Source organism: Sphaeramia orbicularis, chromosome 9, assembly GCF_902148855.1.
Source record: "Sphaeramia orbicularis chromosome 9, fSphaOr1.1, whole genome shotgun sequence".
Lineage (NCBI taxonomy): Eukaryota > Metazoa > Chordata > Actinopteri > Kurtiformes > Apogonidae > Sphaeramia > Sphaeramia orbicularis.
The window spans coordinates 25,691,334-25,708,570 of record NC_043965.1 but is presented as its reverse complement, the minus strand read 5'-3'; the positions used below and the strand labels follow the sequence as shown (position 1 = coordinate 25,708,570).

The 17,237-nt window shown below is 38.1% G+C and overlaps 4 protein-coding genes across 6 annotated transcripts; 3 read left to right on the top strand and 1 right to left on the bottom strand.

Moving 5' to 3' along the window:
- Positions 1-129: 129 nt before the first annotated feature.
- On the bottom strand, positions 130-3,398 carry ccdc117 (coiled-coil domain containing 117). 2 transcript variants are annotated; one of them, XM_030142892.1, is made up of 6 exons: positions 2,931-3,398; positions 2,489-2,684; positions 1,347-1,394; positions 998-1,267; positions 683-829; positions 130-528 (listed from the first exon to the last, which is right to left on the bottom strand). In XM_030142892.1, the coding sequence occupies exons 2-6, from the start codon at positions 2,629-2,631 to the stop codon at positions 285-287; spliced, it is 852 nt and encodes a 283-aa protein (XP_029998752.1). In that variant the 5' UTR covers positions 2,632-2,684; positions 2,931-3,398; the 3' UTR covers positions 130-284. The 2 variants fall into 2 exon arrangements, with proteins under 2 accessions (XP_029998752.1, XP_029998751.1); XM_030142891.1 differs by having other exon boundaries at positions 1,347-1,397; positions 2,931-3,394.
- Positions 3,399-3,510: 112 nt separating this feature from the next.
- On the top strand, positions 3,511-7,665 carry tcn2 (transcobalamin II). Of its 2 annotated transcripts, none has more exons than XM_030142877.1 (10): positions 3,511-3,613; positions 3,909-3,976; positions 4,458-4,647; positions 4,942-5,111; positions 5,475-5,627; positions 6,241-6,413; positions 6,516-6,690; positions 6,786-6,966; positions 7,044-7,162; positions 7,277-7,665. In XM_030142877.1, exons 2-10 carry the CDS (start codon positions 3,919-3,921, stop codon positions 7,336-7,338), a joined length of 1,281 nt encoding a protein of 426 aa, XP_029998737.1. In that variant the 5' UTR covers positions 3,511-3,613; positions 3,909-3,918; the 3' UTR covers positions 7,339-7,665. The 2 variants fall into 2 exon arrangements, with proteins under 2 accessions (XP_029998737.1, XP_029998738.1); XM_030142878.1 differs by having other exon boundaries at positions 3,909-3,981; positions 4,463-4,647.
- Positions 7,666-9,011: 1,346 nt separating this feature from the next.
- Positions 9,012-12,210, top strand: LOC115425373 (deoxycytidine kinase-like). Its single transcript, XM_030142890.1, has 7 exons — positions 9,012-9,583; positions 9,691-9,800; positions 9,879-10,078; positions 10,630-10,777; positions 10,916-11,031; positions 11,427-11,526; positions 11,712-12,210. Exons 1-7 carry the CDS (start codon positions 9,322-9,324, stop codon positions 11,736-11,738), a joined length of 963 nt encoding a protein of 320 aa, XP_029998750.1. The 5' UTR covers positions 9,012-9,321; the 3' UTR covers positions 11,739-12,210.
- Positions 12,211-12,329: 119 nt separating this feature from the next.
- spaw (southpaw) lies at positions 12,330-14,676 on the top strand. The gene is made up of 3 exons (XM_030142886.1): positions 12,330-12,904; positions 13,295-14,106; positions 14,193-14,676. Exons 1-3 carry the CDS (start codon positions 12,781-12,783, stop codon positions 14,343-14,345), a joined length of 1,089 nt encoding a protein of 362 aa, XP_029998746.1. The 5' UTR covers positions 12,330-12,780; the 3' UTR covers positions 14,346-14,676.
- The last annotated feature ends 2,561 nt before the right edge of the window (positions 14,677-17,237 follow it).

The window sequence follows — 17,237 nt, the reverse complement described above, 5'->3', positions numbered from 1 at the left end:
GGCTGACTATAGAAGTCTTCAGATCCTGGCTGTTGTCCTAAAGATAAATTAATTTCCATAAAAGACAGATTTGTGGTCACTGTTACTGATATACCATAAATGTCCTTAGATGTGGTTGATAGGAATTTGTATCAGACGATGAAACCAGAAGAGTTTTCATTAAACAAAAGATTAATTTCACTGTCCTGAACAGAACTACATGACTGTGAAGCCAAGATACCAAACAGACCGAACTCAAACAGGTTTTTCACAGTCTTTTGCTTTGGTGGAACATTTCAATTCTGTTACATTTCCATGTCTTCCTCTCCAGAGCTGTGGGCAACAGGGAAGCTGTACAGAGGAGAGTGTGTGTCTGCTGGAGGACTGGAAGGGCTAAGGGAGGTGTGAGGGCTGGGAGATGGGCATGGAGTGGGAGGTTGACGGGACACAGTCTGTTGTTTACGCTGTTTCTGTAAAGAGCCTTTTAGCCTCCGACAGAAGGGATCGTCTGGTGGCCGCCACAAGACTAACTCCATACAGGAATGGCTCCTAGGAAGAAGAAACCCAAAGGCAAACATAAGCATCATGGAAAAATATCCGGAGGTTTTGCACAAATAAAATGTTTTCAGTGAAACATGACCCATGTTGTTTTGTTTTTCTGACATGAATTCAACATTCTTGATACAAAGTGAAGGGCACATACACAGATTGGGCTACAGTGTGAGGGAGGATATCACTGATGCCACGTTGTAGACCTTCCTTCAAACTGTCAGAAATCACTAGTACCGGCCGTCTTGGGGCTGGCTCTGCATCTAGGTCCTCATCCTCATCATCATCCTCCAGCGTTATTCTGTATTACATCAATACTTCAGTTTTCACTTTCAAAGTTTCAATTCAGTTCAGGTTAACTGACACACAAAGTCAATGTTTTCTTACAACATTTTTTGTAGACCATAATGCATGAAGACAAACTACTGAAGAAACTGCTGCATGTTGCTTAATTTCCACTTTAGCATACCTGTCTTCAATCTCTTGAAGTTTCCTCTGAGCTGCTTCTATCTCCATGCATGAGCTGTCTGTCTCAGGTCTGGGCAGGGCAGAGGGTTGTGATAAAGTCATGGTTTGAGGTGCTGGGCAGAGCTGTGGAAGTGTTGGACTAGCTTGCTGTGCAGACACAGAAGAGCAGCTGTTTGCAGCAGGCCACTCAGTGGACGTGCTCCTGCTAGAGTTGTTCAAAATGTCTACTTCTGTCTCCACCATTAACCGCCGCCTTTTGGCACTGCATCCTCTGAAAAAACAGATCAGATATTTACCAAAAGAAACCTCAAAGTGCTCCAGCAGGTCTTGTTATGATTTCTGTCTCTTACTCATCATCAACTCTCCGTCTGTGTTTCCTGAGGCACCGTGTCTCCCAGCTGCTGTGGGACAAAAAAAAATGAAGTTAAACCTCAGCAAAGGTGAGTCATATTTAAGTCTTAAACCAGAGGTGTCAAACATACTACCCATGGGCCAAAACCACCCCAAAGGGTCCAATCTGGCTTGTGGGATGAATTTATGAAATGCATAAATTACACTAAGATATTAACAGTTGAGGATGACGAAATCATTTTAGTTCAGGGGCCACATATAGCCCAAATCAATCTCAAGGGGGCCAGACCTGTAAAATACTATAACCTATGAATAATGTCAACTTGAAATGTTCATCGTTTTTGTAGTGTAAAAAAGTAAAATTACATTAAAATGTTCACATTTACAAACTAACCTCTCACAAAAAAAGTAAATAACCTGAACAAATATGGACAGCCTGAAATGTCTTAAGAGAATTAATTGCAATTTGAACACTATTATTCCTGTTACTAAATGTTTTATGCCTTTGTGGATCCACTGCAGTCTTTAAGTTTTAATGCATATGTATAAATGACAAACTGAGACATAATATTGTTAAAACTGCACTTTCAGATAGATAGATAGATAGATAGATAGATAGATAGATAGATAACATTATTGTCATTTCAGGACACATGCAAAATAACCGTGCACTACAATGAAATTTTGTTGCACGACTCTCGAACAAAGTATGAAAAATAAATACAGTTCTCTAATCAATCTCAATATGTAAAAAGTGCTATGTTATATACAAGTGCTGTGTGCGTACAATTTAAAAAATCAGTTTTAAAAGTCTGTTTATATATATATATATATATATATATATATATATATATGTCAATAAAAATAATATCTGGCTGTTCTGCTCCTCACACTACCAAACCGCCTGTTCAGTTAGTTAGTTTGTAGGTGTAAACATTTTCATAATATAATTTTACTTTTTTTTTTTTTTTACTCTAAAACGTAGAGAAAAGTTTGGAGTTGACATTATTCAAAGGTTGTTATGTTAATATTTTACTGGTCCAGCCCGGTTGAGATCATATTAGGCCGTATGTGGTCCCTGAACTAACATGAGTTTGACACCCCTGCTTTAAACTGTAGCTTAATAAACAACAGTACTTACTTGTTAGAGTGTGGTCCTCTCTGTAGATGTCCAGATGTACTCGGAGGCCCGAGGTCAAACTCTGGCAGATTTGTTGGGCCCGAAAATGAATACATGGCTGGAAGGAACCCCAAATCACCGCTTGTGGGGACAGAACGATGCATGATGATTGAAGAATAGATTTGAGGAGAGACACAGCCAGACACCGACAGGGGATCTGGAGGACCGGTGTGGTTGGGTTGAGATGAGATAAACTTATAGATTACATGAAGCTCTTGCAGCTGCTGAACTGAATATCTTCATTTATGTTTACACTGTTTCAGTTAATTATTCATCTAGCTAGCTACATCGTCAGTGTAGCATATTACTGTTTATAGCACAAAATAACTTCATCCTTGCACTGAATAACAAGTCTCGACAAGTTTCTTACTTTAAACCATAATTAATTTAGCTACAGACTGACCTGTACAGCTGTCCTGCCCCTCGGTGTTTGTGCCGTTGTTGATGTTTTGCTAGCAACTTAGTCTCCGTTCAGCTTTCCTGGTTTTCCTTTGGCGTATATTCCTGAGTTCCCAACAGTGGCGACTGCATGTTAAAATACTAAAAACATAATGCTATATTGCACTCTATGAGCAGATATTCCCTTTAAATTAACTAACGGCCCTGTAACGTAAAGTGTCGTGTGAACGAGTAGGTTTATGACGTTAGCTCGCGGCAGAAGAGTCGTCAAGGTTCTAGAAAGTGCGTACGTTACGTTATCAAGGGGATTTCTGGGAATTGTAGTTACTGGTGGACAAACTCATAAGCTACCATTTCTCTGTGTTCAAATACTAATTCAGTACAGTAGTAGAGTTAACTACAATAAGTTTACCGGACCTGATGTGATCAGCTGTAGCTTCATAACATTTGTTTCTTTGCCCCAGCAGCGACAAGATGATATATAACAATTAAGATGAACACCCGCCTGTGTATTGTTGCGATCAAAGAGTATATACGGTTTACAAGATGAATAACAACTTCCTTTTTCAACGCGTTGTCATCACCAATGACGAGTCATGTGACAGTGAAATACTAGAAGCTGTTGTCTCTGCTTGTTTCGTTACACTGCTCTGATTCCTCACACTGGACTCTTTAGGGGAGACGACGGTAACACATTTTTTGTTTACTACACCATTTGAAACTTTCACATTCCAACTAATATCAAATTTGCTGTAAAATACTCTAACAACGTCTTCACTTTAGTTTATACATACCGTAGTCTTATTTTTCCAGCAGGCAGATATTGTACGCATTTAGATTTGATTTTTGATGTTTTTCCTTCTATTTTACATATACACTCAAGTGCAGACAGTTAATTTGTGTATTCTTTGCTTATAACTTAATGTTGTTATTTTAATGTATTTGGCCAATTGTTGATTTTCTCTGTTTATGTGTTATCCAGTTTGTCCAAAATGCACTCACTGGTTATAATTACAGTCCTACTGGCTTTTGCTGCTGGCAGTCCGTGTAGTAAGTATTCTTAGTCTTTTTATGTTTTGTTTTAACACTATTCACTGATTTACTCAGACCTATAGATAAATAAAACTCTGGAAACAACGCACTTTACACATTACTCAAACGCAATAGCTGGGACATTCACCGATTTTGCAATCAGCTGTTTAGTATTACTTTGTCATCGATAATGTTGTGCAATTGTCACAAAAATGCAAACTACAAGAGAATTGAGGCCACACGTTTTTTGGTCTTCTGTGATAATGGTAATACATCATACATAGGAGACTGAAGACTTTTAGAACATGAACAAAGCAGTGAAACTCAGATTATGTCATAATGGTCTTTGTTTCCTCTCTGCTGATGCAGCACTTCTGATTCTGCAATTATTCAGTTCATGTTCATGTCAGCAAGATAGTCAAAGTATTTGTATGTATATACTCAAACATTACTTGATTTTTTTTTTTTTGTGAAAATGTATGTAACTTGTTTTATGCAGATAATGAAGAATCCAACAATGAGCTGCTCCTGTCACTCAATAAGAATCTTCTTCGCTCACTGGAGACGCAGGAAGGACTTCCTAACCCCAGTATCCACCTAGCATTACGGCTCTCTGACCACCACAACCTAGCCAAGGAGAGTGAACACCTGAATCAGATGAAAAATCATTTGCACAATGACATTCAAAAGTAAGGTGCTGGTCATAGCAATACAATATTGTGTAGACCAGGGGTGGGCAACTTCACTCCTCGAGGGCCAGTATCCTGCATGTTTCAGAGATTTCTCTCTTTCAGCACACCTGGAAGTCATTACATCATTATCAGGCTTCTGCAGAGCTTGATGATGAGCTGATCATTAATTGAACCACGTGTGCTGGAAGAAGGAAATATCTAAAACATGCAAAATACCCTCGAGGACCGGAGGTGCCTACCCCTGGTGTAGACTGTTTCGTTTCCTTCATATTAACACCTGGGTTTTCCCAGTTCTCTATCTAACAGTAGGTCTGTTGTTGGCATCTTGGCATTATACACATTGGCTTTAAAGTCCTCTTGCTATGATCTCAACACCGTCACCTTCACTGTCGGAGCAAAAACTGAAACACTGCTGACACACCTAAAGAAGCAGATGGAGCAAGAAAAAGAACACCTTGCAAGTAAGTTTGACATTTTGAAGGTCAATAGTGCCGTAAATGTGTTCTACTTGTCCTGTCACATTGAGTTCACAGTTTCAGTGTTGATTCATTGTGGGCACTTCTTTCAAATGAAATTACATCAAACAATAGAACACTTACATATTTTTTTCACTGTTGGGAAGTACAAACTAAAGTGATTTTATTGTCAATATTTTAATTTCAGATTAAACACAAACATATGTAAATAACCATAAATAACCTTTTTGTGCTGTTTCTATAGTAATATACAGAGTGGCATCAGTGTGATGACAAATTACCATTTAATTTCTTGATCCTTTTACTGACTCTAATTTTGGTTTCTTTTATTTATCTCCTTGTTCACAGCCAGCCACCGCCCTTTGACCAACTACTACCAGTACTCTCTGGGTGTGCTCGGTCTGTGTGTGAGCGGAATTAGAGTCAATCATCATGTCACCAACAAGCTCATCAGGGCAGTTGAACTCGAACACTTTACACATGGAGATGTTCAGAGTATTGGTGAGTGAATACATCAAATATTAGAGGTGTCAGCAAATATGAGAGGATGATACATCTGCTACAACAAAAATCAGCTGTGTCGTTTTTCTAATATCATATTAGTAAACCTTTAAATCAAGTTATTTTTGTTCATTCCTTTTTATTTTAGTGGATATATCTGTCTAAACTCTGTTTTATATTTAATATGTATGTATAGTTGGGAAAAAAATGTTAGACCACCCTTGTTTTCTTTAATTTCTTGTTCATTTTAATGCCTGGTACAACTAAAGGTACATTTGTTTGGACAAATATAATGATAACAAGAAAAATAGCTCATAAGAGTTTAATTTAAGAGTTGATAATTAGCCATTTTCCATGGTTTTCTTGATAATAACCAAAATCACTTCAGTTCTTACATCAGTAACTTTTGCATTGTACTGCCAAAAACAGTGCTTTTAGGCATTCCATGTTTTCTTTTCTGTCTGTTTAAGTCACATGATGCACACAGGAGTTAGTACTTGATTACATAACCATTGTTTTTGATTACTTTTGATGGTCTAATAATTTTTTCTGCAACTATATATATATATATATATATATATATATACACACACATTTTGTTTTCCCTTTGTAGATACCTATGCAATGGCAGGGATGGCACTTCAGTGTGTGAAGGGCTCTGGTTCTCATGTGCAAAATGCAGCAGAGCTTGACACAGCTCTTACCAAGATACAGCAGACCCTTTTAGGGGCTCGTAGAGATGATGGTCATATAGGCAATGAGTTCAGCACTGGACTTGCGGTTCAAGTAAGTATCTTCTTCTCTTTTTATTTGTCTCATCCATTCATTGCAAAACATTTTTTAACTTTAATGTAATGTATGTAAATGTAATGTATTTTATCTTCAAAGGCCTTGTTAGCAATGGGCAGCCACATTTCAGAGTGTTCCTCCTCCATGGAAGCCATGAGGACAGATGCCAGGAGCAATGTATACCATAATCCCATGGCCATATCTCAGATCCTTCCAGCTCTCCAACAGAAGTCTTACTTGACTGTTAAAAGCAAGCAGTGCCTCAATGAGGACAGTATGTGCATTGTCATTTCTAATCCCTTTAATAAATGTGATTTTAGATTGTGTTTGTATTCTCACTGTGTTTTTCCTGGTGTCTGTCCTGACTAGACACTCTAGTGCTGGAGCCCACAGAGCCTGTAGTGGTTTTACCAAGTGGAACCAAAGTGGTTGTGACAGTGGAAGTGGTGACATCCAGTGGAGCAGCTTCTCTGTACTCTGTTGAGGTGCCAAAGGGCAGCTCGTTGTTGGAGGCTCTGGAACTTCTCTCTGGAAGAAATGCTGGCTTTACGTGAGTTCATAGAAATAACTGTTTCACCATATCCTATATGATCACTTCAGTGGGTAATCTTTCATTTTATTTTGCAGGTTTGAGAAGGAATTGAGCCTTTGGGGGCCATTCCTCAGTGCAGTGAATGGAGAGCAGGCCAGACAGAGTGATCGCAGATACTGGCACCTCTCATCAGATGGCACTGCCCTCAGTCAGGGTGAGGACATGCAAATACAACACACTGTCACCTGTCATTAGCAGATTATTTTTAGATCTCTTCTCTGCCATTTCAATACTACTCTATTAAAACAATGCTTGTTTGCTCCTGCAGGTATCGGTGACTACAAGATTCAGACAGCTCAAAAGATCACCCTCCAAAACACAAGCTACTGAGAGTTACATAACTACTGCTAATAGTACAATCATTGTTGAGGATCAAATGCAGTATTTCAGCATGACCTTTAGCTTTCTATGCTTTGTAGTTTTAACCAGTAGTTTCATCTGTAATTGTCCAAAACACCATTGCAATAATGTCACAAATTTCAAACAGCACTGTTAAACTCCTAATTTACAACCAATTAATGTGAATGTTGTTACTTTAGTGTTTAAATCTTCTTTTGTATGATGGGTGTTAATTGAATGCAAATGTCTATTCACGTTTAAGACTGAGTGTGTGATTGTGCTTTTGCAAACTAATTAAAATTGTTCTGATGAATTTAATATTAAAGAGCTTGTGTGTTTTTGGTTAGAAACTTGGGAAAATTACAGCTAAACTGAAGTTACTTAACCAGAAGATAATTACAATGATATGCAGGCTATACCAAATCCTTTTTGAAGTGCGACATCTTCCTGGGCCAGCGCCTCTCTCTGTTGTCTGCATGGTCAAGCAGACAACAGTTAATAATGCCACCTAGATGGGATATACTGGTCTACAATTTTTTATGTTTTTTGAAAGTTTCTGCTTCAGAGATTAAATGTGGTGATAGTAAAATCAATTGGAAAACAAATGACAAAAGTGCTGGTTTGCTGATGTTTTCAAGGTAGATGATAAAGTGTTATTACACACATGAGTGTGTGTGTGTGTACACACACACACACATATATATATATATATATATATATATATATATATATATATATATATATACACGTGTGTGTGTGTGTTTGTGCACATTTATAAAGTAGATTTATAAATCTTCCACTATACAGAACATGTAAAATGAATGTATTGTAATTTGCACTGTTTTGAAGTAGATCTGGTAGCTTTGAGACAAATATTCCTTTTGAGTAAAACCCATTATTGTTAATTCTTGAATTTCACATTTTGACCTAAGACTGTATCTTGGAAAATTTAGCCAACCAGCATTTTCGACTTAATTTCTTTATCAATGATTTACACGTGGTAAAATTTCACTACTACTGGAAGCATTTTACTCGTAGACCAGTAATACTGGTCCATCACACACTACTGAGCTGATATTCATTTTTACAGCTCAGTCAGTTGGAGCAATGCAGGTTTTTAATGTGAAAGTCACTCACGTTATAAAGGGAGGAAAATGCCCCTTATATTGCCACATGCATTTTTTCCTTGATGACTGGATTAACTGTCTTTGAAGCGAAAATGAAAAAATACCGATTAATTAATATACATCATAAACTTTTAAAGTTTAGGGAAAAATAATTGAGGTATTTCAAGAGTCTCGTGAAAAAACATTTTAGGTTCATATGGACAATTTTCAGCAAAATTTAATGTGTAAAAAAAACTGTCAAACACAGGTTAAGGTTTGGTTAGGATACGTAATTTCTTCAAGCACATGCGGAGTATGTTGACAAATTGATGTACTTCCGGGTTTAACGAAAAGACTGCTGTTTTGACTCCAAATTAAAAGTATTTTTTATTAAAGACATCTATAAGTTCAATGTAATATTAATAACAATGTTTATAAATGTTGTATATTATTATTATAGTTTATCAACTATACAATCAAAGAACTTGACACTTATATTTATATTATTTTGTAATATAGAAATTTTATTACGAAAATACACCCTAAACATGCCGGAAGTAATTTTGTTGCTAAGTAACATTCGAGCACATTTTCTCATTAAAGTTACTTTATTTTGTAGGACAAGTACGGATGTGTGGGTGGAGCAAGTGCAGTTAAATATTTAACAAGGATAATGAATGTAGTGTTATATGGAAATGTACGTATAAATCTCTCATTCTTGTCGAAAGTGAAGGTTACATCACGGAGAGGATGAGCTAGCTAACATGAGCTCAACTCACCGGTAGTGTGCGTAGTTCACCAACGCCAACCATGCAAATAGGGTGCCAAACAGGATAAACCATCTGTATTTAGGAACCTGTGTCTCCCGATGGCGGGATTGTATCGATTTGCGTTTTTAAATCGTGTTTCCAAATTAAATCCCCCCACAGGATTGGTACCGTTCCTCAGGTTCGGCTATTATGCGCCTGGATCTCCTAACACCGCCAAAACACAGCCGACAAAATACCTTACTACTATGGCTCAGAAACTAGGCCAGCACGAGTTTCCCTGCTCAAGGCTTCTGTCAAGCACAGCTTCAAATAAAGATGGAAGAGCTCGAATGAAGAGAGTGTCAATCGAGGGCAACATTGGTAAAATCAGAGTTTCTGTATAGCAATTTAATCTTATACATACAGATCAGTGTGCAAATATTGATTAATCTCCTGTGAACTCAATGTTGTGTGTCTTTACATGTCAGCTGTGGGAAAGTCGACTTTTGCGAAACTTTTGACGACAGCATGTCCAGACTGGGAGGTGGTAGCAGAACCTGTCAGCAAGTGGCAGAACATAGAAAGTGGTACTTCTAAGGTTTGCATATTTCTTGATCTCATCACAAAAAACACTACAAAATCTTGAGAAAGACAAACTGACCATGTACCTTTTCAGGGGACAGATAATTCACCGCAGAGAACAGTCAGCAACCTACTGCACATGATGTACCAGGACCCCCAACGGTGGTCATACACCTTTCAGACATACTCCTGTATGAGCCGGCTGAGGACACAGCTGCAGCCTCCTCCAGCTCGCCTGCTGAACACAGAGGGGATACCTGTGCAGGTGTATGAACGCTCAATCTACAGCGACAGGTGAGGAATAATGAAAGATATTTTTAAAAATTCTTTCATTATTGGTAAGCCTTATGACCTCAGACTGTTTTTGTGATGGCTTCCAAAAAGTTTTCCCTACATATAACTTTTCTTAAATGAGTTATTACCATTTATCATAAAATTACCTTTCACATTTTGTATTTTCAGTGGAAATCAGGTCTTTTCCTATAGGTAATGTACTGATCCTATCTATGTTTATAAAAACTCCAAAGTAAATCCAAAGGTTTTTATGTCACAATAGAGAAAACTGACTTAAGCAAAATGTACCATTAACTGCCCATAAAAAACAAGCATGTACAGCTGCTGTCATTTGTTGAACTACACTACAAACATTTTACTGGTGAATCAGTGTTGGAGAGGATGACGTTTCCCACCTCTGAATGTCCGTATGGGTCACATGTGTGTTTAAATGTAGGGATAAGATTAGTTCTGTTTAGATCTCTGAGGGTTAAAGTAGAGACAGTTGCACTTGGGAAACATTTTGAACCTTGTTTTTCATTGAGCTGAATTTCATGTCATTACGCTTCCAGATACATCTTTGCTCTGAACATGTTTGAGCTGGGTTGTATCAACTCTACCGAGTGGGCAGTCTACCAGGATTGGCACTCCCTCCTGGTTCAGCAATTTGGACACCAGGTGGAGCTGGAGGGCATCATCTATCTCAGAGCCCCACCACAGGTCTTCAGGAAATACACTTAATCAAACAGAAACTTACAGGAATTCATATCTTAAAAATCGGCATGTGGTTGTTTTTGTACCCATTGCTTGACATCATTCACAGATGAAATACCACTGTACTGTGTATTTATCTCTCAGGTATGTATGGAGCGTCTGCAGAAGCGGGGAAGGGCAGAGGAAAAGGGAGTGAAACTAGACTATCTGGATAAGCTTCATGTTCAGCATGAGAGGTGGCTTGTTGAGAAGAGCACAGAGTGAGTGTTACATAGAATACACATCTGCATTATTTGTGAGTTTTCTTCTTTTTTTTTAAATGTAGGAGAACAAATTAAAGAATTCAAAGGTTAATTCAGATAATTTAATTTAATGTAAAATCAAGTCAACACTTTCTACCATTTCTATAAGTGTGTGTAACTCACACTAATTATATTTTTGTTACAGTAAAATAACAAATACACTGTTAAATGAATTTATTAGTGAAATGACCACTGGTGTGTTGCTGGATGCTGTGCTCAGATTCTTTGTCACAATTTTTAATGCTTTTCTTTGCGGTTGTTTGTTGCTGTGAACAGATGACAGTCAGCGGCGTGTGATCTGAAGACTTTATGCTGCTAATGTAATTCAGAGTCTAATGCAAGTTTCTTTTCAGGGTACATTTTGAGAAGTTGTCACGGATACCTGTGTTACATCTCGATGCAAGCGTTGAGTTTCAGAGTGATTCGGAGGTGCGGGAACAATTAATAACAAAGGTATGTTCATCTGTTCCACTTTCACATAATACTTGTAATGCTACTATCAACCATACGAGGCTCTGTCCTAATGTTCAGGGCTCTTTGTCTTTGGTCTAATGTGAATATGCGAACAGATCTAATGTGTGCACTGTGTGTTTGTATCTGATTGCTGATGTTCTGGTTCCAAATCCTTTCATATACAGGTGAAGAACTTCTTTAACGCTTTATGAGAAGATGACCCTCAGCTGTGAGCCAAAGTTGGAAACACCTCAGACCAGTCATAGACCTCATCCAGTCAGTGTCTTCACTGACACAACATAATGTGAAGGGAGCATAAAGCAATATAAAAAGGTTTTATAAGGATCAAGGACCATGAAACACAAACACACACTGTGTAATATTTATGAAACTGTTTCTGACTTCTAGACTTTAACATGTTGTCATTGTTTTTATTTGTTTACTTATTCTACTTGAAATATATCCAATAAAACTCATATAGCTGAATACCGAAACACAGGTCATTTTTATAGCTTGTGTAAATTATAAACTAAATCTGTAATGTTACTGCTATGAAGACCTGGAAACATTCTTTACGAGAAATGTTACCAGTTTTGTGCATAAATAACTCTCTGGTGTTAGAAAATCAGACATTATTGTGCTGATGCTGTTTGTTCATAAATAAAACTCAATTGTTTTACATTTAAATTTTGAGCTGTAATGTGTATTTTATTATTTCAGATATACCTTTCCACTTAATTTCACATCTGCACTAGAAACTGAAAGGTGCTAATGACAATATGGCATTTAGTGGTTTTGTTAATGATTTCTACATTTACAGAGGATTAAACTCCTGAAGGAATATAAAAGCTGAAGTAGTTTGACAGGACACTGACCTTGGCTACATGTGTCTCTTCGCTGCCCCATGATGTGCTCTGATGATCAGAGGGGGGTGTTCAGATGCCTGGAGTGGCCCGGGGTCATCAAAGGGCAGCTGTCCACTATAAAGGGGCCAGTCTGGAGCTCTGTCTGCACACAGCATCATTTCTGCCTGAGACCAGCTGGAGGAAGGAAGGAGATTTTTGCCTCTCTTGCTGTTGCTGTATAAGCTGTAGTTGAAATGGAAGCTAAATTCCTCAACACTTTCTGCTCAATCCTTTTCATTTCTTTGGGATTATTCTCCCAGCCAAGGTGTGCTCATATCACACAGGCCTGGAGACTAGCTCAGCTTTCAGAAATCTGTCATTTAATCAGCGCAGTAGATATCCTCTGTACATGATGCAGCTGTATCGCTCCTTCAGGACTGCTGATTCCTCATCAGCTGTCAACACCTTCACTACAGGAGGTGACAATCCACCAGCCCATAATTCTGACTCTGTTCTGAGTGTGATGGCAAGAGGTGAGTAAACGGAATCTGTATTGGACAGTTAATATATTACGGATATTTTACTATATACATTGGTATTTCTGCCCCAGCAGCTCTTTAGTTGGTATGTTATCAGACCCTCCCTTTTTACAATCCACCAAGTGTCAAAATGCTTATTCGACTTTAAAGGCTTTCTCTGTTTTATGTGAGAGGGTGTGTATATTAGCCCTCAGACGTGCCCTTGCACTGGGGGGTTCAATACACATCCTGTTCTGTTCACCCTCCCACTCCAGTGTTTTGACATTTGTCCAGAAATCTGGTTTTCCCAGAATCACCAAGACTGCTGTCTGTGAGTGAGAGAGCTTGAGTTGCCTTTTATTTACATACCTCATCTCTTTTTTTTTTTTTTTTTTTTTTTTTTAGGTTGCCACAAAGAAGGTGAAAGATGGACATTTACATTTGACATGTCATCTGTTTCTACCAGTGACCTTATCCAGCTAGCAGAGCTTCGGATCAGACTTCCAGCTTTCTCTTCATCTAACCACACTACTGTGGCGTTGTATCACTCCAGAAGGCAGAGCTGTGATGACCTGGGCAGCAAGTCATGCCAGGAGGAACGACTTTACCTTGGCAGCTTTAGCACATCACCCAATAGCACTGAGTCCTCTTGGAAGGTTTTTAATGTGACTGCTCTTTTAAAATACTGGCTGTACCAAGGAGATGGAGTGTTGAGCCAAGAGGCTTCAGGAGAACCAGAGGCAGACCATGGGAGTGGTACTGGGGATGAAGAGGAGATCAATAGCAAGTCACTTTTTAAAAATCTAAGAAAAAGGCAAAGAATGATACACTATCCAACCACAAACCGGGTCATGTTGGTCATCTTCTCCAAACAAAAACAAAAACAAACAGCGTATAGTCTCATTCATACCGTGGAGAACTCCAAGTATGTTGAACAGATGGACAGGGTCAACAGTGACAGTCAAAGTCGACGCCACAAACGGAACCAGCTGGATGCGGGTGTGCGGGTGTCTGCGGGAACAGCACCCACAGGGGCACCAGCATACGCTGTACAGCACCCACTGTGCAGGAAAGTTGACATGTGGGTCGACTTTGACCACATTGGCTGGGATGAGTGGATTATCCACCCAAAACGCTACAATGCATACCGCTGTGAGGGAGAGTGTCCCATCCCACTGGATGAGTCCTTTAGTCCCACCAACCATGCATACATGCAGGTAAGACAACAGTCTGTTTAACTGGGTTTTACTCTTTGAAATCTTGACGTTGCGTAGTGGTTGATTCATTTTTGTTTCTATTTCAGAGCCTCCTGAGACATCACCACCCTGAAAGAGTGACCTGCCCGTCCTGTGTGCCAACACGCCTCAGCCCCCTGTCTATGCTGTATTATGAGAACGATGATCTGACCCTGAGGCACCATGAGGACATGATAGTGGAAGAGTGTGGCTGTCACTGACACTGCTGAAGTCTAGAAGGAATTTTTCTCCTGAACATAAACTGATCTGATGTTACACATGGACCGGTTCATTTTAATCATGGATGTCACCTGACACTGGATGCACATATATTGAAATAAGAGCTGAGATTGTTGTCTAAGTATTTTACAACTAATTATGGAAGGATAAGGTCATAAAAAGCTGAATGACCCAAGATGTATTCCATCTGTACTGGGTGGTAAACTGTATTTTGTTTTTGTAGTATTGAGTAAACTCATTATGCAGATGCAATATGTTTTATCTATTTATACATTATAATGTATATTTTGTACATAAAATATGAAAAGTATATTAAAACATTTTATTTTGAAAAGAATGCTGTCTTTTATTTTAATTGGGTGACCAAACATTCTCTTTTGCCCAGATATGTCCTCTTTTCATGTCAGTCCAGAGGGTCTGGTGGTGGTGGTGGTGGGGAGTGATTTTGTTGTATACCTGAACTTTAAATATATGAAAGTTCTAAGTCATTTTTGAGTAAACTTTGAGAATTATTTGAGTATCTCCAGGCAGTCCCAAGTATTAATTAAGTCTTTCCAACCAGGGAAGGTAGGAGGTACATAGAATCAGATGCACATACTGAATGTTTTCAGCTTGACAAAAAGTTTTAACCTGTTCACAGATACTCATTTCCGTCTTACACTTTTTTGACTGGAAACCAGCAAAGATTTGTAGTATCTGCCCTCCTCACCTCTAATTCACATCCTTAACAGTGCATGTATCGTCACAGGTCACTAGAGTCTCTCTGATCAGGCTTCTTTTGTTGATTGTGATCAAACAGGTACGCTGAGTGAAACAACACACACACATAAAGTGAAGGATGATTCAGCAGAGGGACTGAGAAACAGTAGCACTTGTTTTTTTAGGGTGGGGGGTGTTAGGAAACAGTCAGAGGTGACAAGGGGAGACTTCAGACCCAAAACAAACAGAACAATGAGAAGCAAAGAGACAGAGTCAACGTCTGGATGCTGTGAAGCTACTGTGGAGGAAAGACAGGGTGAACTGGACCTGGTCAGCTGAAACTGTTCAATCCACACATCAGTTACAGTTGGATAAGTCCTCTGGTAACTTTCATCTTTATCAATTTAACAGAAATTAGAGCCTTGAGCATATACAAGACTGTACTTATTGATTTTAACCCATAAAGGCCCAGTGCTGCTTTTGTGGCAGTTCCCAAATGACTTTTTCTTTATTTTTAACATTTTGTAAGTGATTTATCACCATCTACTCTAATATTATGCGCTGTATTTTACATTTTTAAGTGAAAATCGGGTATTTTCTGAAATTTAATGTACTTCTTATGTACATCTTCATTAAAGCTCAGATTAAAGTTGAAAGTTATTATATCCAAAACAGAAAAATGATGAAAACCATTATTTTTTCCGAAAAGTACTAAACATACTGTACTGAACATAAACCAAGTGTGGCCATCCCCTGTCATTAATCCAACCCCATGGGTTTTACTGGTGAATCAATGTTTTAGAAGATGATTGTGTTTTCATATTCACTACAGAGCCTCTGAACGTCCAAATGGGTCATATCCGATGACCATGAACAGACGACAAACTATATTTTACACCAATTATTGACATGTGTTGATAGGATTATTGGATCAACAGGTATTTAACATTTTATTTTAGTGAATGATTTTGGTCACCGATGGATGTTTGGGTCTTTGTGGGTTATTTCTCATCCAGGCTAATTTAAGTAGTAAAAAATATTAACCAATACTGTCTCGACATGACTCAAATTGATGTGGTCTCACATTATAGCTGCTGTATATGAGTCTGTAATTTGATTTAACTAAGCAATCAGGTAAGATCCTTCTATTGGATAATTACTGTGGTGATTAATATGCTTTATCTGCAAATAATTCTTTAACTCTGATACATTGAGTAACTTCTCATTACTACAGCAACCATCAGTTTGTTACAGAACATAAAGATTGGCTGGTGTTTCAATGGAAAAAGATCATGTGGTCTGATGAGTCCAGACTGACCCTGTTCCAGAGTTATGTATACATCAGAGTGAGAAAAGATGCAGATGAAGTGATTACCCATCATACCTAGTGCCTATAGTACAAGCCTGTGGGGTTAGTGTTAAGATCTGGGGTTGATTCTGTTGGTCAAGTCTAGATTCAGTAATGTTAAGAGTCCATTAAAATGATAGAAATAAATGTAGTGACATTATATACATACAACAATGTCATGGCAAATCAAAACTAAAGATGGTCCAATAAAATATTAACACAAGACAGATTGTTTATAATCTAATTTGTAAGGTGTAATCACTAAAGGAGTGGACCTACAAGTCGACAAACTGTGACAAATTAGTTTAAGGAATTGTACGATAGAGAAGCCTGTTTTAAAGATTAGGTTCAGACAAGATGTGGGATATCAAAACAGGGCTACCTAATACTCCCTTAAGCGCACCGTGTATTTCATTTACAAAATGTAAAAAGATGAGGTGGAGAGTTTGTTTTACTGCTTTGGTACTTTCTTTCATCTTCTTTTTCCACTTAATTTACAGGTTTTACAAATTTTGGCTGACCACATTCGGTTCTGTGGATAGGTGTGATGGGGCTGCAAAGTTATATTATTCAGATTACAGGTACAGTACTCCTGTGACATTTCTGAGTAAAATTAATATTGCAAAATTTTTTGATATAATGATTAGATAAGGATTCATGTCAGTTCATTGTTCCTCCTTTTTCAGTTACAAATTGTGTTAATTTTATGTTTGTTTTTTTTTAAAATGTATGTTTTGTATTTAACTGAAATAAACATTCATTCATTCAATATTTTTGTTCATAATGGTCTCCTTGGTCAACTTGTTTTCTTTGACTTCTGCACATA

Bases quoted from the DNA above. Each gene is read 5' to 3' on its own strand.
- ccdc117 (XM_030142891.1), bottom strand. From the start codon at position 2,631: ATGCATCGTTCTGTCCCCACAAGCGGTGATTTGGGGTTCCTTCCAGCC. The intron at 1,268-1,346 runs GTAAGAGACAGA...CTGTTTTTTCAG, and splicing joins AGACGGAGAGTTGATGATGA to AGGATGCAGTGCCAAAAGGC. The intron at 830-997 runs GTATGCTAAAGT...GATGTAATACAG, and splicing joins CTTCAAGAGATTGAAGACAG to AATAACGCTGGAGGATGATG.
- LOC115425373 (XM_030142890.1), top strand. From the start codon at position 9,322: ATGGCGGGATTGTATCGATTTGCGTTTTTAAATCGTGTTTCCAAATTA. The intron at 9,584-9,690 runs GTAAAATCAGAG...TTTACATGTCAG, and splicing joins GTCAATCGAGGGCAACATTG to CTGTGGGAAAGTCGACTTTT. The intron at 11,032-11,426 runs GTGAGTGTTACA...GTTTCTTTTCAG, and splicing joins CTTGTTGAGAAGAGCACAGA to GGTACATTTTGAGAAGTTGT.
- spaw (XM_030142886.1), top strand. From the start codon at position 12,781: ATGATGCAGCTGTATCGCTCCTTCAGGACTGCTGATTCCTCATCAGCT. The intron at 12,905-13,294 runs GTGAGTAAACGG...TTTTTTTTTTAG, and splicing joins TCTGAGTGTGATGGCAAGAG to GTTGCCACAAAGAAGGTGAA. The intron at 14,107-14,192 runs GTAAGACAACAG...TTTCTATTTCAG, and splicing joins CCAACCATGCATACATGCAG to AGCCTCCTGAGACATCACCA.
- tcn2 (XM_030142877.1), top strand. From the start codon at position 3,919: ATGCACTCACTGGTTATAATTACAGTCCTACTGGCTTTTGCTGCTGGC. The intron at 4,648-4,941 runs GTAAGGTGCTGG...GGGTTTTCCCAG, and splicing joins TTGCACAATGACATTCAAAA to TTCTCTATCTAACAGTAGGT. The intron at 6,967-7,043 runs GTGAGTTCATAG...TTTATTTTGCAG, and splicing joins GGAAGAAATGCTGGCTTTAC to GTTTGAGAAGGAATTGAGCC.